General features: G+C 41.4%; 1 protein-coding gene across 1 annotated transcript in view; it reads right to left on the bottom strand.

Moving 5' to 3' along the window:
* The window catches only part of gap43 (growth associated protein 43), a 125791-nt gene that overhangs the window by 54576 nt on the left and 43549 nt on the right, over positions 1-27666 (bottom strand). The window contains exon 2 of the mRNA XM_033033152.1: positions 16056-16650. Coding sequence (XP_032889043.1) covers positions 16056-16650 — 595 coding nt within the window. The remainder of the gene's footprint in view (positions 1-16055; positions 16651-27666) is intronic.

Here is a 27666-nt window from a genome sequence, read left to right as displayed (position 1 = left end):
GGCCAAGAAGACTCTGCAACGCTGCTGGGGCAATGGGCATTTATAGCCAGTTAAGAAACTCTGAACATAGACAGAAATATCTGGAGTAACTCAGCAGGTCAGACAGCATCCCTGGAGTAAAGGAATAGGTGACGTTTTGGATCGAGAACCTTCTTCAGGCTGCAAACCTGGCGACTCTTGTGTACGGTCTCAGTGTACCTTTCCTATACAGTTGTACCGAATTTGTGCTTATTTATAGTAATGCTTTTACTGAACTGTTTGCAAAAAAATAATTTTGTTGTACCTCGGTACATACCACCATAAAAGTATCATTGAACCATTGTAGGCTGTTCCAGCATTAATACATGGCCCACCACATTCCATCATTTTCCACTCAGAACACTTTATTTTTACACCTTTACTGAAGAAGGGTCCTGACCCAAAACATTATTTGTCCATTTCCCTCTCCAAATGCTGCCTGAACCGTTGAGTTCCTCCAGCACCTTCTGTTTTGCTCAAGATTCCAGCATCTGCAGTTTCTTGTGTCCTTATTTTTACTTTATCTATACTATCTAGTTCTAGTATTAAAGCTGGCTGTCCATCGATTTGGTAATTTATCTCCTGACCATGAATGCTCTTGTTTTATTCATTAATCTGTTAGATGGCACCTATTCAAAGATCTTTAGGAAATATTAATAAATAACAACTACTCCAAAATGCTTGCCTGCTCATATTGTACCTCTTCCAAGAATTGAAGTCAGTCAGGCAAGAACAACCCTTTTGAAATATGTGCTGACTGTTCAAAATACATGTGGTTTTCAAATGTTTCATTATTTTGCTTGTTGGCTTGCATTCCATTATATATTTTCGATCTTTGCTGTAAAGCTGTAACAGCTGTATGATGCAGCGCATGATTCCCAATGCTTCTGAAATGTTGATCAATCATGGTAGCTTGTATCAGCCCTGCAGACACCCTTTTCTTTTGATGGTAATTGTAATGGTAATGGCATCCCTATCTGCCCTCTGGATTCATTTAATTTGACCAATATAATTTGTCTAGTCCAATGGTTTCATTCTTTGGGTTTAATTTGTTTATTTAATATCTCTGCTGCATTTTAAAGTTCTCTTCATACAGTCATGGAGTCATAGAGCACAGAAAGAGGCTCTTCTGCCCAACTCATCCATGCCAACCATGATGCCCCATTTACGCCAGTCCCATTTATCTGTGTTTGACACATATCCATCAAAACCGTAAAGGACACAAAGTGCTGGATTATCTCAGCAGGTCAGACAGAATCTGCGGAGAACATGTAAAGGTGCCGCTTCTGGTCAAGACCCCACTTCAGTCTCAACATGAAACAAGACCTATCCATGTTCTCCAGAGATGCTGCCTGACCCATTGAGTTACTCCAGCCCTTTGTGTCCTTTTGTGTATTAACTAGAATCTGCAGTTGGTTGTTTCTCCATCTAAACCACTCTCAGTGTGAATCCTTTCTCTATATCGCATCCAACTGATTTATCTCCTGGTAAATAATGAAGCAACATAATATTTTATTTTCTCTGTTGTTTAGAAGTGACTGTAATGTTATCCTGTCCATCATTTTACGGCACTTTCTCTTCCTAACAATGTTATTTATCCGACTGTGGAATATTTTACTAACTTAATGTGGAACGTAGCCTCAACTCATTTTGCATAAATGCTCAGAGGAGATATAATACTGAGCCAGAGAGACAAATTTGCCTCAATAGCCTGAATTCTAAGGGGAGTCTTAAAGAGGGAAAGTGTGGTGGAATGGATTAGGAAGAAAATTCCCCAGTGTGAACCTGGCAACTAAAAGCAAGTATGGCAGTCATCTGAGAACAACTTTAGGACCTGCAGTGATGCCTTTGCTACTGAAAAATTAATTGTTATTTAACATCAAAACCCACACATGACTAGTTAGCTGAGCGTGTTGCTGCAACTGGGCTGTGCCAGTCAGTTGCTTCCAGAAGACTGGTGGGAAGACGTTCAAGATAAAGGAATCACTAGGAGGTAGTGACCGTAATATGATAAGTTTTAATCTGCAATTTGAGAGGGAGAAGGTTAAATCAGAAGTGTCAGTGTAGCAGTTGAACAAAGGGGATTATGAAGGCATGAGAGAGGAGCTGGCCAAGGTCGATTGGAAAAGGATCCTAGCAGGAATAACGGTGGAACAGCAATGGCAGGAATAATCCAGAAGATGCAGAATCATTTCATTCCAAAGAGGAAGAAAGATTCTAAGGGGAGGAAGAGGCAACCGTGGCTGACAAGGGAAGTTAGGGATGAAATAAAACTAACAGAAAAGGTGAATAACATAGCAAAGAGTAGCGGGAAGCCAGAGAATTGGGAAACTTTTAAAGGACAACAGCAGGTAACAAAAAGGGCAATACGGGATGAAAAGATGAAGCACGAGGATAAGCTGGCCAAGAATATAAAGAAGGAGAGTAAAAGCTTCTTTAGGTATGTTAAGAGAAAAAGATTAGTAAAGACAAATGTGGGTCCCTTGAAGGCAGAAACAGGTGAAATTATTATGGAGAACAAGGAAATGGCAGAAGAGTTGAACAGGTACTTTGGTTCTGTCTTCACTAAAGAGGACACAAACAATCTCCAGGATGTACTAGAGGACAGAGGATCTAGGGAGACAGAGGAACTGAAAGAAATTTGCATTAGGCAAGAAATAGTATTGGGTAGACTGATAGAACTAAAGGCTGACAAATCCCCTGGGCCTAATGGTCTGCATCCCAGGGTGCTCAAGGAGGTGGCTCTAGAAATCATCGCTGCATTGGTGATCATTTCCCAATGTTCTATAGATTCAGGATCAGATGCTATGGATAGGAGGGTAGCTAATGTCATCCCACTTTTCAAGAAAGGAGCGAGAGAGAAAAATGGGAATTATAGACCAGTTAGCCTGACATCGGTGGTGGGGAAGGTGCTGGAGTCAATTATTAAAGAGGTAATAATGGGGCATTTAGATAGCAGTAAAAGGATTAGTCCAAGTCAGCATGGATTTATGAAGGTGAAATCCTGCTTGACTAATCTTCTGGAATTTTTTGAGGATGTGAAAAATAAAATGGATGAAGGAGACCCAATGAATGTAGTGTATCTGGACTTTCAGAATGCCTTTGATAAGGTCCCACACAGGAGATTAGTGGGCAAAAGTAGAGCACACACTATTGGGGTAGGTATTGACATGGATAGAGAATTGGTTGGCAGACAGTAAACACAGAGTAGGAATATATGGGTCTCTGTCAGAATGGCAGGCAGTGGCGAGTGGAGTGCCCGCAAGGCTCGGTGCTGGGGCCACAACTATTTACAATATATATTAATGATTTAGATCAGGGGTCGGCAACCTTGTTCTGCATAGGGGCCAGGACACATGTCTGTGAGCGAATGGCGGGCCACATCTATCACGTGCACATATGGATCCCACCTCCATCCCGCCCCAGATGGCAGGCATCAAATCACGTGTTCACAGAAGGTAGACAAAAATGCTGGAGAAACTCAGAGAGTGAGGCAGCCTAATGCAATCCTTGCATGTCTCACCCGCTGAGTTTCTCCAGCATTTTTGTCTACCTTCAATTTTTTTCAGCATCTACAGTTCTTTCTTATACGTGTTCACAGAGGGTCCGCGGCCGTGCTGGCGGCTTTGTGCGGGATACGGTACAGCCAGAGCTCGGCGCTCGGTGCTCAGCTGCTCTCGGCGCTCGGCCGCGCTTGGCCGCGCTTGGCGGGCCAGATGATTACGGGGAAAAAAGTCCACCTGTGGGCCGGATGATTTCGGGTTACAGGCCGCATTTGACCCAGGGGCCATAGGTTGCCGACCCCTGATTTAGATGATAGGATTAAAAGTAACACTAACACATTTGCAGATGACACAAAGCTGGGTGGTAGTGTGACCTGCGAAGAGGATGCTAGGAGGTTGCAGGGTGACTTGGACAGATTGAGTGAGTGGGCAAATGCATGGCAGATGCAATACAATATAGAAAAATGTGGAAAAAAATTAGGAAAAGGGGAAGTGCAACGAGACGTGGGTGTCCTTGTACATCCATCCCTGAAAGTAAAGATGCAGGTACAGCAGGCAGTGAAGAAAGCTAATGGCATGTTGGCCTTCACAATGAGAGGATTTGAGTATAGGAGCAAAGAGGCCCTTCTGCAGTTGTACAGGGCCTTGGTGAGACAACACCTGGAGTATTGTGTACAGTTTTGGTCTCCAAATTTGAGGAAGGACAACTTTGCTGTTGAGTCAGTGTAGCGTAGGTTCACACGGTTAATCCCCAGGATGGCGGGTCTGTCATATAAGGAAAGATTGGAATGGCTGGGCTTGTATTCACTGGAATTTAGAAGGATGAGAGGTCCGAGAACACTAACGCAATTATCAAAAAAGTTCATCAGTGCCTCTACTTCCTGAGAAGATTACGAAGAGTCGGATTGTCAAGGAAGACTCTCTCTAACTTCTACAGTTGCACAGTCGAGAGCATGCTGACCGGTTGCATCGTGGCTTGGTTCGGCAATTTGAGCGCCCTGGAGAGGAAAAGACTACAAAAAGTAGTAAACACTGCCCAGTCCATCATCGGCTCTGACCTTCCTTCCATCGAGGGGATTTATCGCAGTCGCTGCCTCAAAAAGGCTGGCAGTATCATCAAAGACCCACACCATCCTGGCCACACACTCATCTCCCTGCTACATTCAGGTAGAAGGTACAGGAGCCTGAAGACTGCAACAACCAGGTTCAGGAATAGCTACTTCCCCTCAGCCATCAGGCTATTAAACCTGGCTCGGACAAAACTCTGATTATTAGCAACCACTTTCTGTTATTTGCACTACCAGTTTATTTATTCATGTGTGTATATATTTATATCATGGTATATGGACACATTTATCTGTTTTGTAGTAAATGCCTACTATTTTCTGTGTGCTTAAGCAAAGCAAGAATTTCATTGTCCTATGCAGGGGCACATGATAATAAACTCACTTGAACTTGAACTTGAACTTGAATCTTATAGAAACATATGAAATTATAAAAAGACTGGACAAGCTAGTTGCAGGAGAAATGTTCCCAATGTTGGGGGAGTCTAGAACAAGGGGCCACAGTCTAAGAATAAAGGGAAGGCCATTTAAAACTGAGATGAGAAAAAAACTTCTTCACCCAGAGAGTTGTGAATTTGTGGAATTCTCTGCCACAGAAGGCAGTGGAGACCAATTAACTGGATGAATTTAGAAGAGAGTTAGATAGAGCTCAAGGGGCTAGCAGAATCAAGGGATATGGGAAGAAGGCAGGCACGGGTTACTGATCGTGGATGATCAGCCATGATCACAATGAATGGCGGTGCAGGCCCGAAGGGCCAAATGGCCTCCCCCTGCACCTATTTTCTATGTTTTTAAGAAGCGAAGTAAAACAGGAATGTTTTTTTTTATACTGCTGGAATACGTGTAATAATGTGGTTTAAAAATTGGGTTCTGACTACACGCCAAATAAAGTTGTGATATGATTTCTTCAAAAATCATGAGGGGAATAAATAGGGTAGAAATATCTATTTACTTGGCCTCCACAGCCGTCTGTGGCAATGAATTATTCAGATTCACCACCCTTTTACGAACGGAATTCCTCCTTATCTCCTTCCTAAAGGTGCATCCTTTTATTCTGAGGCTATGGCCTCTGGTCCTGGACTACCCCACTAGTGGAAACACACTCCCCACATCCACTCTATCCAGGCCTTTCACTATCCGGTAAGTTTCAATGAGGTCTCCCCTCATCCTTCCAAACTCCAGCGAGTATAGGCTCATTGCCGTCAAACGCTCATCACATGTTCACCCAATCATTCCCGGGATCATTCTCGTAAACCTCCTCTGGACCCTCTCCAATGCCAGCACATCCTTCCTCAGATATGGGGCCCAAAACTATTCACAATAGCCATTCATTATAATGCTGGATCTTTCAATGAATTTCTGTTTGCCTGTTCGAGTGCTCGCAATATGGTTTAATTCATTCTTCAAGGAACACCATCAAATTGATTATATCGATATAACAGCAACCACTTTCTGTTATTTGCACTACCAGTTTATTTATTCATGTGTGTATATATTTATATCATGGTATATGGACACATTTTTCTGCTTTGTAGTAAATGCCTACTATTTTCTGTGTGCTTAAGCAAAGCAAGAATTTTATTGTCCTATACAGGGACACATGACAATAAACTCACTTGAACTTGAACTTGATTTAGTCATGCAGCTCTGTGCTCCAGCAGGCAATGGCTTTCTTGTGAATTACTTACTCACTGTAGTACTTCAATACCAAAGCGCTCTTGGATTGTGCAAATCCAAAACCTCTGGGAAGGATAGTGTTAAATTTCGCTCTAGACAATTAGATGTTATACTCCGGCCCCGCTCTGCAGTACAAGTACTTAAATATATGCTTCAGGAGGTAATTACACAGAGTCCTATTATCTCAGGGAAAGCCTTAATTAGGTTTGAGACAAGGTGCTTGGTTATTCAAGAAATACTCTTCAAGTAATAACTGCGATGACAGGTTTCTCAGAAACTCAATAATGTAGCCAATTTTTTTTTGTGCATTGTTAATTTGATGGTGTTTAACAGTTAATAGTGGTTGAGTTCCCATATATGAGCAATGATCTTATGGACGTGTATAAAACCATTAAAACGAATAGATAGAGTAAATGGAGTCTTTTACCCAGAGTAGGGTAATCGCAAACCAGAAGACATAGGTTTAAGGTGAGGGGGAAAAGATTTAATAGGAACCTGAGGGGCTACTTTTTTACACAAAGGGTGGTAAGTTTATAGAATGCGCGGTCAGAGGAGATAGTTGAGGCAGATATTATAACAAGATTAAAAAAAACATTTGGACAGATACATGGATAGGACAGGTTCAAGTCAAGTCAAGAGTCAAGAGAGTTTATTGTCATATGTCCCAGATAGGACAATGAAATTCTTGCTTTGCATCAGCACAATGGAATATAGTAGGCACAAATACAGACCATATCATATCAGTGTGTCCATACACCATTATATAAATATATACACACATCAATAAATAAGCAGATAAAGTGCAAATAAACAGATAATGGTCTATTAGTGTTCAGAGATTTGTTTAAGTTGAGTTTAATAGCCTGATGGCTGTGGGGAAGTTGCTATTTCTGAACCTGGACGTTGCAGTCTTCAGGCTCCTGTACCTTCTACCTGAAGGTAGCGGGGAGATGAGTGTGTGGCCAGGATGGTGTGAGTCCTTGATGATGCTGCCAGCCTTTTTTTGTGGCAGTGACTGGTTTAGAAGGATATGGGCCCAAGTAGTGTAGATTGGGCATCTTGGTCGATGTTGGCAGGTTGGACTGTAGGGCATGTTTCTAGACTGTATGACTCTACGACTCTCTAATAAGACTTACAAACATTCATTTATTTAGGTCGAAAATTGTTTCAAGGTACTTCATGGAGGCCCATTCATGTCTGACTGTATACAAGTTCAGTTTGCTACAATATTAGCGATTTAAAGTGAAATTTAAAACCACCTCTTTTGCTAAATCTAAAGTTTTTATGGACACAGTGAACATTTATTCTGATCAATTAAATATATCACCCTTAATTTCTGCTCTTTGGTTTAAGTTTTTCAGCCTTCTTTCAGAACTATTTTGCTGCTTAATTCACCTCTAATGTTTTTTTGTTTTTTTAGTTTAGTTTATTGTCATGTGTACCGAGCTACAATGAAAAGCAATTTGTTGCGTGCCATCCAGTCTGCAGAAAGACTATACATGATTACAATCAAGGCGTCCACAGATACAGGATAAAGGGAATAACGATTAGTGCAAGACAAAGTCCAGTAATGTCCGATTAAGATAGAGTGAGGGTCTTCAATAAGGTAGATGGTAGATAGACACTAAATGCTGGAGTACCTCTGTGGGACAGGCAGCATCTCTGGAGAGAAGGAATGGGTGACGTTTCGGATCGAGAACCTACTTCAGACTGATGTCTGACATTTCGGGTCGAGACCCTTCTTCAGACGTACACCCCAGCGGTATGAACATTGACTTCTCTAACTTCAGATAGCCCTTGCTTTTGCTCTCCATCCCCTCCGCCTTCCCACTTCTCCCACTAGTCTTACTGTCTCCAACTACATTATATCTTTGTCCCGCCCCCTCCCCTGACATCAGTCTGAAGAAGGATCTCGACCCAAAACTTCACCCATTCCTTCTCTCCAGATATGCTGCCTGACCCACTGAGTTACTCCATCATTTTGTGTCTAATCTCAATTTTTAGTTACATTAACTAAACTAAAGTCAACTATCCACTAGCTAAAGCCAATCGACACCAAAATTACCCATTATTCCCACTCCCTAATTTCTGCGCGTGAATTATTCCTCATTCAATAGTCCATTAAACTAAGCTCTAATTTTGTTTAATACATTCATTTGTGGCACATTTCCATAGACCACTTGAAAATCTAAATGAACCATTACAATCAATATTTCCATTATCAATTCTACTATTAGCAGCTCAAAAAACTTCAACAGATTTGTCTTTAATAAGTCCATGTTGTTTCTGCCCAATCCTATTAATATTTTCTAAGTGCTTGTTAACAATTCCTTAATAATAAATGTCTGCAAGTTCCAACCGTTAATGCCAAAATAATTGGTGGATAACTCTCTGTTTTCTAACCTCTTTAATTCTTAAATAGCGGGGCTGTATGTGCTACTCTCTCATCTGGGGAAGCAGGATTACAATCTACGGATTTTCTGAAAATGCAATCATTGTCTCTATTGCCATCTCTTGCGAAACACTAAGACGTAGGACTTCAATCCATGTGAATTCAATACTAATTTTTCACTAATGATAATTTCTGTTCAGTTCATCCTAGACCTGCAATTTTCCTCTGTTTCCCAGGTTCGTGTGCCCTCTTCCATGAAGATAGATGTAAAATAATGCCCTTGGTATTTTCTTATTGTCCACCAATATTTCTTCTGCATTTTCTGTAAAGGGGTTCCCATTAACTCCCGCTCACCTCTTCTTTTTCCGAATACGAATTAAGGCTTTCATGCTTCTTGCTAAGCTACATCTGTATTCTAATATTTTTGTCGCCATCAATCTTTTGGGCCTTCTTTGCTGATTTCTGATATTGTTTGCAATCCTCAGGCATCCAGCTTTTTCGGGCAATGTTATGCATCTTTGCCTTTGATCTAGTACTATCTTTTATTTTTCTTAATATCCACAACCAGACTACTTTTCTTGTTCGACAGATGTTCACATGTACAGTATCTCCTCTAACCTCATCTATTGCATTACAGGTGTCTGAGGTTATGGGGAGAAGGCAGGAGAATTGGGTTAGGAGGGAGAGATAGATCAGCCATGATTGAATGATGGAGTAGACATGATGGGTCGAATGGCCTAATTCTACTCCTATCCCTTGTGACCTTATTACCTTTTGATCCCGTATTCCCGATGTGGGCTCCTGTACAACGGCAAGACCAAACAGACTCGGCAACCGTTTCGCTGAACACTTACACCTGGTCTGCTTAGGCCTATGGGATCTCCCAGTTGCCAAATATTTCAACTCCCCTGATTTGTTTTCTCCTGGGCCTCCTCCGTTGCCAGAGTGAGGCCACGGGCAAATTGGAGGAACAGCACCTCATATTTTGCTTGGGTAGCTTACAATCCATCGGTATGAACATTGAATTCTCTAATTTTAAGTAACTTCATCTCATACTCCCCTGCCCTCCCTCCTTGCCCCCTTCCTCCACCCTAGTCGTTTTACTAGTTCCATTCTTCTCCACACTGTTTCTGTTGAGATCACACCTTCCCTAGCGAACAATGGATCTACCAGGCACCGCCTTTTCTTGTCTCATGCTCTCCCCCCCACCCCCTGTATTATAGTCGATATTAGTTCTCGAAAGTTGAGACACAAGGAACTGCAGGTGGTGGAATCTTGAGCAAAACACAGAGTGCTAGAGCAACACATCAGGTCAGGCTGCATCTGTGGAGGGAATGGATAGGCGACAAAACTACTGGTTTGTTTCGTTCTGTAAGTGTTGCCCATTGCTTAATTGTTAGTCATGATTTTCAGTTTTATTTCCCAAACCATTATAAGTAATTCACACCTCATCCCCTTGAAGTTTGTTTTATTGTAATTTAACACCCTGGCTTCAAATTGAGCTAAATCATTTTCAGGTTTTATATAACCAGAACTCTCTTCTCACTGAAGTAACCTACTCATCAATAAACACATCATTATGAACTTTGTATTCAGAAGGATGTTGCACTAAAAAAAACACACTGTGCTTTTAGCTGGTTCCACAGATTTAATATTTCAGACATCGTCACCTTTATTTTTAAAGAATTCAGTTAAGTTAGTCACGATTATGTTAATTTTTTAGAAACCCAATTTTAATTACACTATCGTTTATTTTTAATTAATTCCTTCATTTAGCAAAGATTTTCTACCTTTCCTGAATGTGAAGTTGAACAAGTCAGCCTCAAGCTCGTTGGGTTAGTTCCATCTTCCTTTTTGAACAAAGGAAATATTGTTTATGTTTTGGCAGTTTTGCAGCACTATTTCTTTTACCATAAAATAAAAACACAGGAAAACAAGTTACCCCAGTCACTCCCTCTTCTCCCCTCTCCCATCAGGCAAGGGGTACAGAAGTATGCACACCTCCAGATTCAGGGACAGTTTCTTCCAAGCTGACACCAGGCAACTGAACCATCCTTATCAGTTATCACCAATTAGAGAGCAGTCCTGTTTAAAAAAGAACTGCAGATGCTGGAAAAATCAAAGGTAGACGAAAAATGCTGGAGAAGCTTAGCGGGTGAGGCAGCATCTATGGAGAGAAGGAATTGCCGACATTTCAGGTCGCGACCCTTCTTCAGTCTGACGAAGGGTCGCGACCCGAAACGTCGCCAATTCTTTCTCTGCGTAGATGCTGCCTCACCCGCTGAGTTTCCCCAGCATGTTTTGTCTACCTAGAGAGCAATCCTGAGGACTTTGCGCCTTCCCTCATAATGGGAACCATTGTGGGGGGATGATTTTATGTTTAAATTTCTTTATTATTGTTATGTTGTATTCTTTTTTAATGTGCTGCAATGGCAATCTGCATTTCACTACACCAATTGGTGTATAGGACAAATAAAGAACCTTTGAACCTTTGATCTGCCATCTACCTCATTTGAGATCCTTGGACTTTCATTTTTTTTAATTTATTTTTTTATTAGAAGTAAGTACAATAATGTGGTACCTTGTAGATACCTATTATATATTGACATGTTACATTTTATGTACAGCTTTTTTTTAGCAGTAAAAGAAAGAAAAGAAAGAGAATAGTAGAAAAATAGAGAAGTGCGTGATACCGAACAGTGAGAAGAAGGAAAGAAGAAAAGAGAGAGAATAGAGAGATATAGAAAGAAGAGATAGAAAACAGGAGATTGAAGGAGAAATAGCTATTTATTATTCTTGACCACCCTTCACCCGATTCTGAAACGGTTTATTTCTACGGTTATGTTGCACCATATGCTTGTAAGAAGTCGATAAATGGAGACCAAATCATTAAGAATTGGTCTGCTTTGTCTGTTAGGAGGAGTCGCATTTCTTCAAGATGTGAGGTTTCCGACATGTTTGAAATCCACATTTTCAACGTTGGTATGGATGTATTTTTCCAAAATTTAAGTATGTTTTTTTGCCGTTATTAAACCATAATTAAGGAAGGATTTTTGAAACATATTCAGTTTATTCCCATCTTCCATTGATCCGAATATAATCATTTCAATGTTAGGGTCAAGTTTTATCTTAAATTCTTGGACTTTCATTAATCGGACATTAATGGACTTAATCTTGCACTGAATGTTATTCCTTTTATCCTGTATCTGCACACTGTGCGTTACTTTGTTGTAATCATGTATAGTCTTTCCGCTGACTGGATAGCATGCAACAAAAACTGTAACAATAACATAACAATAAACTAAACTGATACTAAAAAAATCAAACAGTGTGATCAAAGGCTTACAAAGTAAAGCATGTCACAATTTTGTCTGCTATTCTTTTAAATCTGGGCTCCATTCTCTTCTTTAAAGCCTCAATATATTACTTCAATCACCATTTGTATTTTACATTCAACATTAATTTTCTTTGTGAGTTTCCAATATTCATAAGGAGAAACCAATCATGAATATCAATGTTCAAATAACGAGCCATGTAATTTAATTAACATAAAATGAATGAACACACTGGTGCCTGTTTAATGGCTAAACATGCAGATTAAGTCAGAAATAACACTTGGCTTTCCTTTTAGAAATGCCTTTGGCAACATTTAAGAAAATATTTGAGTTTAGTAATTTTTAAACAGCCTGCATATATATAGTAATTTCTATATTTGTTTGCAAAGTTTTTATTTTCTTCTATTTTCTTACTCGCAAACATTTTTTACACAGACTGATGGAACTCACCACCAAAGTGAAGATTTGTAATTTAAAAAGCAAATGAAATCTTACTAAAAATGTGTTGAATTGAATAAAACTCACGTCTCTGAATAAAATCTTCTATCATGTTCCATTGCTATGTTTCTTTAAAAAGTTAATGTATTTCATTGCAAACATTGTTATTTTGCTCAGCAATTGGTCAGTTCTCCTTTTTCGCCTTTAATTGTCTGCTGTTAAATATGATTCCATTGGACCAATTAAGAAAAGTAAAAGACAAATCATAATTGGAGAAGATATGAACAGAGATATGTAGCTGGTTTATACCAAAGATAGACACAAAGTGCTAGAGTAACCCAGCGGGTCAGGCAGCATCTGTGGAGAACAAGGATGGGTGATGTTTCGGGTCAGGACCCTTCTTCAGACTGAAAGTACAGGGGAGGGAACTGGAGGTAAGAAAAGACCAGAACAAATCAGAGCCAGCAATAGACGACCAAGGAAGTGTAGAGCCCATAATGGGCCATAGTTGGCTGGAGAAGAGGTGATAATGAAGGGATACAAGGATGTCAACAGTGGAAGTAGCAGGGTTACTTGACATTAGATAAATCAACGTTCATACCACTGGATTGTAAACTGTTCAGGGATTGAATTTAACTGTGTGACCATAAATATATCGGTTTATTTGAAGACACAAGGAATTGCAGATGTTGGAATCTTAAACAAAATACAAAGTGGTGGAGGAATTCAACAGGTCTGGCAGCATCTGTCGAGGGAATGGGCAGGCAACGTTTCAGGTCAGGACCCTTCTTTAAACTCAAGAAGAGTCTTCAGAATCTAAAGTAGCGCTGAGACCACAAACGTTATCTGACCGTTCTTGCCTGAGTTACTGCCTGACCTGTTGAGTTCCTCCAGCACACTGTGCTAATGTCAGTTTACTTATCTGTTTGAAATTCTTGTGTGTGTTATTTTAGCATATTTAGCATACCGGCCCGTTTGCGGAGCACGGATTCAGCCGCGGGACTGACTTACCATCACCCGGTGGGGTCACAACATCAGAGGCTTGGATTGCCTCAGCGCAGAGGGAGAGCAAGGAGGGAAGAGACAATGACTTTGGGACTTTAAACTTTGTTGAGTGTTTGTTATTTATTCTATGTTATGACTGCAGGCTAAACCATTTCGTTGCACTAAAAAGTGCAATGACAATAAATTGAATCCAATCCAATCCAATCCAATATTTATCAATCTGTTAATTTTGTGAATAGAGGAAATTTCCACAATCACCTTCCCAATATACAGTGCCCACCATAATGTTTGGGACAAAGACCCACATTTATTTATTTGCCTCTGTACTCCATAATTTGAGATTTGTAATAGAAAATAAATCACATGTGGTTAAAGTGATCATTGTCTGATTTGATTAAAGGCTATTTTTATACATTTTGGTTTCACCATGTAGAAAATACAATTGTGTTTATACATAGTCCCCCCCCATTTCAGGGCACCATAATGTTTGGGACACATGGCATCACAGGTGTTTGTAATTACTCAGCTGTGTTTAATTGCCTCCTTAATGTAGGTATAAGAGAGCTCTCAGCACCTAGACTTTCCTCCAGTCTTTCCATCACTTTTGGAAACTTTTATTGCTGTTTATCAACATGAGGACCAAAGTTGTGCCAATGAAAGTCAAAGAAGCCATTATGCGACTGAGAAACAAGAATAAAACTGTTAGAGACATCAGCCAAACCTTAGGCTTACCAAAATCAACTGTTTGGAACATCATTAAGAAGAAAGAGAGCACCGGTGAGCTTACTAATCGCAAAAGGACTGGCAGGCCAAGAAAGACCTCCACAGCTGATGACAGAAAAATTCTCTCTATAATAAAGAAAAATCCCCAAACAGCTGTCCGACAGATCAGAAACACTCTTCAGGAGTCAAGTGTGGATTTGTCAATGACCACTGTCCGCTGAAGACTTCATGAACATAAATACAGAGGCTACAGTGCAATATGCAAACCACTGGTTAGCCGCAGAAATAGGATGGCCAGGTTACAGTTTGCCAAGAAGTACTTAAAAGAGGAAACACAGATCTGGAAAAAGGTCTTGTGGACAGATGAGATGAAGATTAACATATCAGACTGATGGCAAGAGCAAAATATGGAGGAGAGAAGGAACTGCCCAAGATCCAAAGCATATCACCTCATCTGTGAAACATGGTGGTGGGGGTGTTATGGCCTGGGCATGTATGGCTGCTGAAGGTACTGGGTCACTTATCTTCATTGATGATACAACTGCTGATGGTAGTAGCATAATGAATTCTGAAGTGTATAGACACATCCTATCTGCTCAAGTTCAAACAAACGCCTCAAAACTCATTGGCCGGCGGTTCATTCTACAGCAAGACAATGATCCCAAACATACTGCTAAAACAACAAAGGAGTTTTTCAAAGTTAAAAAATGGTCAATTCCTGAGTGGCCGAGTCAGTCACCCGATCTGAACCCAATTGAGCATGTATTTTATATGCTGAAGAGAAAACGTGAGGTTTCCCTGAGTGCTCCGGTTTATTCCCAAACTCCAAAGGCATGTAGGTCTGTAGGTTAATTGGCTTCAGTAAAGATTGTAAATTGTCCCTAGTGTGCAGGATAGTGCTAGCGTAAGGGGTTCACTGGTCGACACGGAAAGGGCCTGTTTCCACGCTGTATCTCTAAATGAAACTAAGCATACCAATCAGTATCTTACCGGAATGTGCATTTTGCTGGCTCAGACGACCTTGTGAAAACCTTAATTCATCAAAACAGAAAAAAATCGCTTGCAAAACTAAGATTCCCGACTCAAAACAGTCTTGTTGCAGCAAGTAGCTCAAAGTTTATTACAGGCAACATTTAAACATATGGTTCCAAAATATATTTGCTGCCTCAGAAGTTCAGATTACAATAAGGCAGTTCAGTGAAGTTATTCATGAAAGTCATGTGCTGACCATTGATTCTAAGCAATCTAATTTTAACAGAAAATTATAACAGTTATTCAATGATTAATGGTGTGAATTTTCACCTCCGAATTTCAATCCTGCTGAGTTGCAATCGTCAGCTTCTTGGGGAAAATTTTTTATTATTGATGAAATGGTGAAAATATTGGCAACAAAAAGTGTAATTTTGAGCCTGTTTTTGTATTGTCCAGCATTTTTGCTTCATCATTTATAATTGCAGTTAATCAATAGGTGTTTAAAGAAAGGACAATATTGCTTTACCTTTGTTTTGGAAAAATCTTCAAGGCCGGCACTTACCTCATCATCATTCTGAAAGATTGTGCAAATAAAACTTTACACGCATCATGAATGGTTATGTAAATCAGGTTTTACTTCAATCCCCATCCCCTGCCCATAATAACTCACTGAGAGTATTAACAGCATTTGTCTGCATTCAGGGTACTTTCTGAGGTGCGTGGCCTTCTGGGTAAGCACCGCCGCCATTGCAGGCATGCTTCCGATGTAAACTTGAGTGATCGTACAGAGTTGTGGAAATAACATACTGCCTCGATTGCACTAGGGCCTGAGCACAGAATTGTTTGTATGTGCGAGTTTGCGCGCATTTCCTAATGCGAAGGCCGTGGGATGTCTGTGTTTTGAGGCATTTATAATGACATTTCTTACCTGTTTTCTCTGGTGCTGTGGTGCTGGCAGCTGTCTCCGTTTGGGCCTTTGTTGCTCCTTCACTGGCCTCAGTGGCAGGCGCCTCTGCTTGTTTCTTCTCCTTGTCCAGGCTGGAGCTGACGTTTGAAGACGGGGCACTTTCAGCGGCTGTACTTGCGGCACTGCCTGTCCCCTCAGCATCCTTCTCGCCAGTAGTAGCTTTGTCGTCTGTCGCCGCTGCCTTCGCCTTTGCCGAGTTTTCCGTCGGCGCCTCCTTTGCCTCCGACGCTTTTCCAGCATCTGAGGGAGTTGTTTCGGGATTGCTCGCTGCCTTTTCTGTTGCCTCTGTCTTCCCTTTCGAATCAGACGCCGCCGGCAATGTCGCTTTTGCCTCTTGATCCTTGGTGGCTTCCGTTACTTTAGCCTCTTCCTTTTTCTCCCCACCTTCCGTTTTCTTCACGGCGGCCGCTTCTCCTTTCTTCTCCCCCTTCAGCTTTTTTCGTGTTATGTGGCCACGGAAGCTGGCCTGGATTTTGGTGGCAGCCTTGTGGGCCTTGTCTTCTGGTTTGGTGGTCTCTTGGTCGGCTTTCGCATTGGCCTCATCATTCTTCTCAGCCTGAAATCAAAGTCACACCAAAAACATGGTCAAAAACAGCAAGTACTGAAATATTCTGCAAGACATTATTTTGCCATAATCCCCTTCCATTGCTTTCTGCCTCATTTCCTGTGCCGCCAATTATGTGTAGCCACCAATGAGGAATACCTGTAAAGCATAAAAACAGGAGTTCTGTTCGCATCCTGGTATCCCTCTCATTAGCACATCTTCCTTAGCCAACAATGGGCCATTATGGACTCCATCCTTCCTGAGGTCAACTGTTGCTGGTCCTTATTTGTGCTGGCCTTTTCTCATCTCCAGTTCCCCCACCTCCACCACTCCCCCCTAGCTTGCAGACTTTCACCTATTCTTTTTCTCCAGAGATGCTACCTGACCCGTTGAGTTACTCCAGCATTTTGCGTCTATCTTGAACTTCCAGTCACCTGTCACCTGCCACTTCCCCAATCCCACTCCCAACCTGATCTTTCTGTGTGTAGCCTCCTGCACTGTTACAATAAGGCTCAGTCTTGGTATCTAGGCCTTAAACAGCCTGGGAGCCCCTATCTAACATGTACAAGAGACTAGCGCCTATCTGCGACCAACTGCTGAAAATAAGGACTCCTTGGTTTCCATGCCTTCTGGGTTGGAAGAGAGAAATCCAGGGTTGTTGGGAGGAAGGAAGACATTCCTAACCCAGGTTCCAGAATATTCTGGAATTCAATGTTGCTGAACTGGCCTACACTCATTAATGTTGTCACATGTCCTCATGTTGTTATTGTCTTTCACTGAGTGCCACACCATTACTTGTCAAATCAATGCTTGAATACAATAGGAAGTTAACCATAAATGCACTATTAATGTATCATATGATATTTTGAGCTTTGACCTACTATTCATTTAGTTAACAAATCAATACATATATTTATATATCAGTTGCCACATAAAATAATTCTCAAGCATTTCTCCAATCTAAATTGTAGGTTCTCCTTAACGCTGCCCACGTGAGACTGGTTGTCATAGACAACCTTTATTTCTGCTTATTTAGTGCAAGACAAATAACAGATTTTATGCTGCAGTTTTAATCATAGGATCTCTGAGATTTCAAACCATTGATTTTCTTATTTAAAGAAAGCCCAACAGTTCATGTTCAAGAAGGAACTGCAGATGCTGGAAACTCGAAGCCTATGCTTGGTCTCACCGATGTAGATCAGCTGACATCTAGAGCAGCGGATGCAATAGATGAGGTTGGAGGAGGTGCAGGTGAACCTCTGTCGCACCTGGAACGACTGCTTGGGTCCTTGAATGGAGTCGAGGGGGGAGGTAAAGCGACAAGTGTAGCATCTCTTGTGGTTGCAAGGGAAAGTGCCCATGGAGGGGGTGGTGAAGGGTAGAATTGACCAGGGAGTTACGGAGGGAGCGGAAAGCAGACAGGGGGGGAGATGGGAAGATGTGGCGAGTGGTGGGGTCACGTTGGTGGTGGCGAAAATGACTGAAAATCTCTGAAATCTCAATATTGCTGCAATCTCAAAAATAGTTAGTTCCACCTTAATGTGTAGTGACATGTGGCTCGACAAAATAAATATATTTTCAATCAGTTTTGAACAGTTAGTAATGCTGTATTGCTTTTAGAAAGGTGAATATATTGTAAGATTATATTATGAATAAAATCTAACAACAAAGTTTGAAGAAGGGTCCCAACCCAAAATGTCACCTATCCATAAAGAAACAAAGAAATGCAGATTATGGTTTATACCAAAGATAGACACAAAGTGCTGGAGTAACGCAATGGGTCAGGCAGCATCTCTGGAAGAAAAGGATAGATGATAGACACAAAAAGCTGTGATAACTCAGCGGGACAGGCAGATTCGCTAGAGAGAAGGAATGGGTGACTTTTCGGGATGAGATCCCTGAAATGTCACCCTTTCTTTCTCTCCAGGGATGCTGCCTGTCCCACTGGGTTACTCCAGCTTTTTGTGTCTATCTTTGGTCTAAACCAGCATCTGCAGTTCCTTCCTACTCAAAGGATAGATGATGTATGGGTTGGGACCCTGCTTCAGGCCTGCCCATGTTCTCCAGAGATACTGCCTGACCAGCTGAGTTACTCCACCTCAGTCCCAGCCACAGACGGAGGTGAAGGCCAAGTCACTGGATATTTCAAGGCGGAGATTGACTTGATTGGTAAGGGTTTTAAGGGTTATGGGGACAAGGCAGGAGAATGGGGTTGAGAGGGAAAGATAGTTCAGCCATGGTTGAATGGCAGAGTACAAGTTACATTTATTGTCACATACACCAATTGGTGCAGTGATATTTGAGTTACCATGCAGCACACAAATATGATAAACACAACACTATAGAATTTAACATAAACATCCCCCACAGCGGAATCAACGTTTCCCACTGTGAGGGAAGGCAACAAAGTTCAGTCATCTTCCTCTTGTTCACCTGTGGTCGGGGCCTATTGAGACTCAATGGGCCAAATTGCCTACTTCTCCTCCTATGACATAAACTTATGAACTCCAGCATTTTATGACTATTTTTGTAAAATGTTTCTTGTTCATAAGTGATAGGTGCAGAATTAGGCCATTCATCCCATTAAGTCTACTCCACCAATCTCCTGCATACTCCCCATGACCCCTGACACCTGTACTAATCAAGAATCTATCAATTTCCACCTTTAAATTATCCATTGACTTGGCCTCCACAGCCATCTGTGGCGTTGAATTCCAAAGGGCATCTGTAGTTCTTTGTTTCAACAAAGAACCGTCACATGGTATAGTCTGGTATTGAAAATTAAGATTCCAATTGTATCAGCAAATATTTTATTGCACGGATAAAACTGTGAATTGCATCCTTAAAATGCACATGATAACAGGATCATGTTGTCAATCCCTTCTTGCCTTGTTTTAGCCGGTTAGAGGAACCATCACAGTGAACAAGGTGCTACAGATGGCACGACAGAGCCCCATGCCATTGTTTGTTGTAAAATGTGATTGCAGCCTGCAGTGGAGGTTGAACTGTTGCACTGCAAGATTCAGCATTGAGCAGTGGCTGTTTTGCAAACAGAATTAAATGCGCTGAAATGGACAATGGTGCTCCTAATGCACGATCTTGTAAGTAGGTAAACCCTTTCATTATGTGTGAATGGATTTGCCACATTCTAACCTTGTTATCAATTCAGAATGTTTTTATGACAACAAAACAATTAATTAGTCAAGAAGGCCAACGATATTAACTTTCCAAACACTGAAAATAGCTGCTTACCCGCCACCAGATATTAAAGCAAGAAAGAGAACATAGACATTTCTGTGTTTATATTTATCTGGAGCCAATGCACAATTAATTGAGGGGAACAGCAAAGAATAATGTCAAAGATAGACACAAAGTGCTGGAATAACACAGCAGGTTAGGCAGCACCTCTGAAGATGACGTTTTGGGTCAAAACCCTTCTTATGCTGTCTCTCAAAAATATGCATATTAACATTGTCTATTATCTTCGAGAAATTTTCAGTCAGTTGGAAAATGTTCACTTGTTTTTATGCGTCTTCAGAATATATTATCATCAATACATAGCTGATGCTTTCTTTAGGTAAGATCTTTGGGGATATGGAGAAAAATCAAAATAAATGGAGCATTAAATTTGTTCTAATAAACAACCTGAAAAACATTATTTTGAATTAGCTGTTAACAATACAGATTATTTAAGAGATTCAGATAAAAAGGAATCCCTTGAGTAATGTTCTTTTCACAGCTTTCAAAATACATATCATTACATGTTTGCCAATTCCCCAGCTTTTCATGTCTTTCTCTACATTAGGCGTTCACACTTTACATGAGAAGCAGCCCCTCAGGTTCCTAATGATCCACGCAGTCTTTTTTTACTCTTCAGTCAATGTGATTAATTCATTGACATTCTTACAGGCCGTTACCTCCCATCCTTAAATGAACTGAAATCACTCCAACGCTTGGCTTTCCATTGAAGTGTCCACTCAATCGTATCAAAGCGCTTTTTTCAGGACAATCTAATTTGGACAATAAGCAGCAGCTTTGCCAGTGATTCTTGCAAAGAGTAGAAGTAAACGGGTCCTTTTCACAATGGCAGGCAGTGACTAGTGGGGTACCGCAAGGCTCAGTGCTGGGACCCCAGCTATTTACAATATATATTAATGATCTGGATGAGGGAATTGAAGGCAATATCTCCAAGTTTGCGGATGACACTAAGCTGGGGGGCAGTGTTAGCTGTGAGGAGGATGCTAGGAGACTGCAAGGTGACTTGGATAGGCTGGGTGAGTGGGCAAATGTTTGGCAGATGCAGTATAATGTGGATAAATGTGAGGTTATCCATTTTGGTGGCAAAAACAGGAAAGCAGACTATTATCTAAATGGTGGCCGACTAGGAAAAGGGGAGATGCAGCGAGACCTGGGTGTCATGGTACACCAGTCATTGAAAGTGGGCATGCAGGTGCAGCAGGCAGTGAAGAAAGCGAATGGTATGTTAGCTTTCATAGCAAAAGGATTTGAGTATAGGAGCAGGGAGGTTCTACTGCAGTTGTATAGGGTCTTGGTGAGACCACACCTGGAGTATTGCGTACTCTGAGGAAGGACATTATTGCCATAGAGGGAGTGCAGAGAAGGTTCACCAGACTGATTCCTGGGATGTCAGGACTGTCTTATGAAGAAAGACTGGATAGACTTGGTTTATACTCTCTAGAATTTAGGAGATTGAGAGGGGATCTTATAGAAACTTACAAAATTCTTAAGGGGTTGGACAGGCTAGATGCAGGAAGATTGCTCCCGATGTTGGGGAAGTCCAGGACAAGGGGTCACAGCTTAAGGATAAGGGGGAAATCCTTTAAAACCGAGATGAGAAGAACTTTTTTCACACAGAGAGTGGTGAATCTCTGGAACTCTCTGCCGCAGAGGGTAGTCGAGGCCAGTTCATTGGCTATATTTAAGAGGGAGTTAGATGTGGCCCTTGTGGCTAAGGGGATCAGAGGGTATGGAGAGAAGGCAGGTACGGGATACTGAGTTGGATGATCAGCCATAATCATATTGAATGGCGGTGCAGGCTCGAAGGGCCGAATGGCCTACTCCTGCACCTAATTTCTATGTTTCTTAAAAAACTGAGAATTAATCTGATTTCTTCAGCACAGTGTTATTCTCTTCAGAATTTTGGTCATGATATTCCTGCTTACCAAATGGATTTTTTGTTTAGAAGCAAGGAACTGCCCATGATAGTTTACACAAAAGGACCCAAAGTGCCAGAGTAACTCAGAGGATCAGGCAGCATCTCTGGAGAACATGAATAGGTGACGTTTCGGGTCGAGACCCTTCTTTTTTTTTTGCTAATTTTGTGACCTGTGACCTAATTCTGATCCTATGTCTTATGATCTTACAAACACCTCCTATCCATATATCTGTTCAAATGTCTTTTAAGTCATCGGCTTCTATAACTTCGTTTGGCAGCTCATTACAGATACGGACTACCCACTTGGTAAAATTGTTGCCCCTGTGACCTCTCTTAAATCGCTCCCCTCTCACATTGAGCCTATACGCTCTTGGTATTTAATACCATGGGGAAAACGACTGTGAGCATTATTTTCAAGTTCATAAGCCATGTGCAGAATTAGGCCATTCGGCCCATGTTTACTGCCATTGAATCATGGCTGATCTATCTTTCCCTCTTAATCCCATCCCCTGCCTTCTCCCCATAACCCTTGACATCCTTACTAATCAAGGATCTGTCAATCTCTGCCTTAAAAATACCCAATGACTTGGCCTCCACAGCCATCTGTGGCAATCTGTTCCACAAAATCTGACTAAATAATTGTATCCATCTCTCCTCATTATCTTGGACACCTTAATATGGCCACACAGTAGCTTCCTACACTTCCAAGAAAATAGTCCCTGCCTATCCAAACTCTCCATAGAACCCAAGTCTGGTGCAAATCTTTTGCACGTTTTACAACTTCATTGTTCTTCCTACAGCAGCTTTATTAGAACTGCACACCATGTTCTAAGTGTGGGCTCACCAATGACTTGTACGTAGTCATGTTCCAATTTTTGGGAAAGAGAGGCGGCTGGGAAAGAAACGGGGGTGGGGGGTTGGGGAGGGGGGGCTTGGGGTGTGTTAGTTAGAGGTTACCTAAAATTGGAGAATTCAATGTTCACACGTTGGGTTGTAAGCTGGCTCAAGCTAAATATGAGGTGCTGTTTTTCCAGTTTGCGTGTTGCCTTCCTGATTAATTACTTGCATTTTCCTAAGTGGCCAGCAGAGGGTGAAGAGAGAATAAGATGCTTCCATGCAAGCTGTAGACTTAGCTAATTTCCATGATTGTAGATTGTATAGGAGTCGGGAGGTTGAGTATAAAAGTTGGGAAGTCATGCTGCATTTATATAAGACATTGGTGAGGTCATATTTAGAATAATGTGTTCAATTTTAGTCAACATGTTATAGGAAAGATGCCGTCAAGCTGGAAAGGGTGCCAAGAAGATTTACGAGGATGGTGCAAGACTCCAGGGCCTGAGCTACAGGTAGAGGTTGAGCAGATTAGGAGTTTATTCCTTGGGGCACAGGAGGATGAGGGGTGATCTTACAGGTGTACAAAATCATGACAGGAATAGTTCTGGTGAGCCTTTTGCCCTTAATCGAGAACCCGAGGACATATGTTTAAAGTGAGGGGGGAGAGAATTAATAGGAACCCAAGTGGTAACTTTTTACACAAAGGGTAGAGGGTGTATGGAACGAGCTACCAGAGGAAGTAGTTGAGGAAGGTACTATTGCAATGTTTAACAAGCATTTAGACAGGTACATGGATTGGATATGTTTAGAGGAATATGGACCAAAGGCAGGCAGGTGGGACTAGTGTAGATTGGACCAGTTGGTCGGCATGGGCAAGTTGAGCCGAAGGGCCTGTTTTCATGCTGTATGTCTCTTTGACTCAATGACTCCAGATCCATCTAACTCAAATAATATTGTTTCTTAAATGCATGCTTAAGCAGCTAGTCAATGTCAAAGTTCACCCATATTGCTTAAAGCCACAGATGAAATGCATTGTGCCACATGTGGGGTGGGGGCAGGCATTCAGCAACTGAGGCTGATGTTGGAAGTTAGTAGATACAGTACAATACATGAGAAAGTGGAATCATTAGTGTCCTGACTCTCTCTGGAGCTCCTCATAGAGGAAGTAACGATGGAGAGAGAAACATGGTGGGACAGCAGGTCCAGCAAAACAGTGCTCAAAAGGTCATTGGAGTTGAGAGAATTTAGACCTACAGCACGGGAACAACTCATCAGCCCACCAAGTCCACGCCAACCACCGATCACCCTGTCCACCAGCACTACCCGATACCCTAGGGAAAATGTTACAATTTTACCAAAACCAATTAACCTACAAACTTGTACATCTTTGGAGTGTGGTAGGAAACTGGAGCATAGTACTCTGTTTGGCACCATCACCAATGTTCACATTTACAGCTAACAGTCCCGCTCCTGACACGGTACATAATGTGTTTAAGAAGGAACTGCAGATGCTGGAAAATTGAAGGTACACAAAAAAGCTGGAGAAACTCAGCGGGTGCAGCAGCATCTATGGAGCGAAGGAAATAGGCAACGTTTCGGGCCGAAACCCTTCTTCAGACTGCACTGGAGAATATTCTCTGGATACTTTCAAGAGCGAGTTAGATAGAGCTCTTAAAGATAGTGGTCAGGGGATATGGTGAGAAGGCAGGAACGGGGTACTGAATTTGGATGATCAGCCATGATCACAGTGAATGCGAGTGCTGGCTCGAAGGGCGAATGGCGTACTCCTGCACTCCAGACTATTGCTGAGTCTGCTCAATCACTGCGTGTTTGAATGAGGGCATTAATTCCAACATAGCAGAACTGTTGACTGTACCCAGGTTATGGTATTGCAGCATTACACCATGTTGATACAATGACCAATATTATGTCCAACTTCACTTACTCTACATATGTGCTCTCATAGTTTGCACCGTTCGAGCCCTTGTAACACCCTAGACATCCAAAGTCAATACTTTCTCACGCACAAACAAAAATACACAAATGTCGGGCAGCATCTCTGGAGAACGTGGTTAGATTGTTTCTGGTTGGGTCCCTTCTGGCTCGGACTCACTACAACAGCCACATGTGAGCTTCCGCAGCTCTTGCCTGTGTTGCCAGTTTGTCTCTCTCACTTTCAAGCTCACTGTAGATTCAGTTTCTAATGTAGTTACTTCAGTATTTGTGATTCACTAGTTAGGAGCAATGAATATGCATCAGCATGGAATATTCCATTGGTTTAGTTTAGTTTAGAGATACAGCATGGAAAAAGGCCTACCAACGATCACCCATACACTAGTTCTATCCTACACACTAGGGGCCAATTTACAGAAGCCAATTAACCTACAAATCTACATGACTTTGAAATGTTGCAGGAAACTGGAGGAAACACACACGTTCACAGGGAGAATGTACAAACTCCGTACAGACAGCACCCGCAATTAGCATCAAACCCCTGGTGCTTTAATATAGCAACTCTACTGCTGCACTGCCGTGCGGTCCCTAGGTTAAGGGAGTGAATTTCAGAGGCAGAATAAAATGCACCTACACAAGTAGTTGATGCATTAATGCCACTGACCATGGATGAATTTCTAACCATATTTAATAATTACCCATCATTTAATTACTAAAATAACTGTGCTGTCAAAGCTAGAAAATAAAAGAGACACTGTCTTGCATGACTTATGCTGGGTTTTCTATGTAATTTTTTAAATGTATGAGATAGATGAGTTATCAGATATAAAGGCAATGTTTTCCAACTGGCGCCAATTAACTTTAATTAACATCAAAATAAGTCATCATGTTTTATTGTCTATTTAGGGATACAGCATAGAAACAGTCCCTTCGGCCCACCGAATGCACAGTGGACTTTGATCACCTTTTCACACTAGTTATCTCACTACACACCAAGAACAATTTACAGAGACCAATTAATCTACAAATCCACACGTTGTTGGAATGTGGGAGGAAACCAGAGCACCCTGATGACCCATACAGTCACAGGAAGAACATGCAAACACCACATAGACAGCGCCCGAGGTCAGGATCGAATCAGGGTCTCTGGGACTGGGAGGCAGCAGCTGTACCGCTGAACCATGTTTGACTTCATGCAAGTAAGCAAATGATTAACATTGATTGCACATTCATTCCTCTTTAAAAATTGCCATCATTCTGAACATAGAGATAGGCCAAAAGGCCATCAAGAAATAGACATTTAATCAATAGGTTTGGCTGGAGATGGTGGGTATTCTTGGAAGCCAAATTATAAGCCATACAATAGCTACTTCTCTGTGCTTAGGTAATTGTGTTGTTTGTCACTGCACTTTTAAATTTGCTGCACAAAATGAAATTGGACAGATGAGAGCAAGTGAAAAGATTGTTTCCATATGAGAAGGTAAAACGGATTTAATAGAGATGCTATAAACCACTTGTTCAACCATTCTCATTACTGGCCTTTCACCTCCAACCCGATTTCAAATCCAGTCAGTTGATTTACAGCGTTTGATTATCAGCCGATTCCATTCAAAATTGGTTTTAGTAAAGTATAATGAAACCCCGGAAGCGTCTATGTTCGCAAAAGAATGAGTAATTTGATATTAAATTAGCAATTTTGCTCTGAATTGAGAGAGTTCCCAATAATGAAAATTGGCGTCACAATGTGCAATACTATGTGCGATATTATGTGTGGAAAGGAAATGCAGATGCTGGTTGGTTTGTACCGAAGACTGAGTCTGTAGAAGGGTCCTGACCCAAAATGTCACCCATCCATTTTCTCCAGAGAAGCTGCCTGATCCACTGAGCTTAGTTTAGTTTAGATATACAGCGTGGAAACGGGTCCTTCAATCCACCAAGTCCGTGCCGAATTAATCCAGCAGTTTGTGACAAACAACAGTATTAATGTCACTACAGGTAGCTTTCGTTATATGTAAACTTGTTATGCTGCTGTTGCAAGTAGGAGTTTCATTGTTCTGTTTTAGGACATATGACAATAAAACATGTTGATATTTTCACCTCATCATCCATTTTATGTTGGCCTGTTAGAACTGCACATAAGTTCAGTATTCCCCAAATAAGTGTGCTGAAAATGGAAACCCCAAACCTTTGCTCAATTAATCACTTGGGACCACTACACTCCAGTGGGGTTGCAATTTAACCTTTGCACATTTTCTTGCCTACCGAATCTGCACTCAAAACTTAAATCAGCAGTCCCCTTCATTTCATCCGCCATGATGAAATGGCAGAGTAAACTCAATGGGCCTAATGGTCCTGGACTTATCGTCTTATGGTCATATAACCTTATTTCAATGGAAAGGAACAACCCAGAGGGAGAAAGTTAAATTACCATTAATTTAGGCTTTTATAACCATATAACCATATAACAATTACAGCACGGAAACAGGCCATCTCGGCCCTACAAGTCCGTGCCGAACAACTTTTTTCCCTTAGTCCCACCTGCCTGCACTCATACCATAACCCTCCATTCCCTTCTCATCCATATGCCTATCCAATTTATTTTTAAATGATACCAACGAACCTGCCGCCACCACTTCCACTGGAAGCTCATTCCACACCGCTACCACTCTCTGAGTAAAGAAGTTCCCCCTCATGTTACCCCTAAACTTCTGTCCCTTAATTCTGAAGTCATGTCCTCTTGTTTGAATTTTCCCTATTCTCAAAGGGAAAGGGAAAATTATAAATTTAAATATTTATTTACTCCAATTTCCAATGGTTTTGAAACTTTTCAAATAGTAATTACTTAAAGATATATTTAATTTTTACTCATTCTTCAGTGTTTTTAACTCTCAGAGACATTCGGAAACGCTCCCTGATTTGAGACCCTGATTTGTCCCTGACTAGGTCAGAGCCAGTTTTCTCAATCAATGTAATGCTGACCCATCCAGCCCTGGTTGAAGTAGGTGTAGCAGGGAAACAGCTGGCCACCATGTGCGGTGAGTACCTGTGAAAAATTCAGAGTCAAA

The sequence above is a fragment of the Amblyraja radiata genome, chromosome 14 (assembly GCF_010909765.2).
Source record: "Amblyraja radiata isolate CabotCenter1 chromosome 14, sAmbRad1.1.pri, whole genome shotgun sequence".
Lineage (NCBI taxonomy): Eukaryota > Metazoa > Chordata > Chondrichthyes > Rajiformes > Rajidae > Amblyraja > Amblyraja radiata.
The sequence above is the reverse complement of the archived record's forward strand: the minus strand, read 5'-3'. Positions and strand labels throughout refer to the sequence as shown.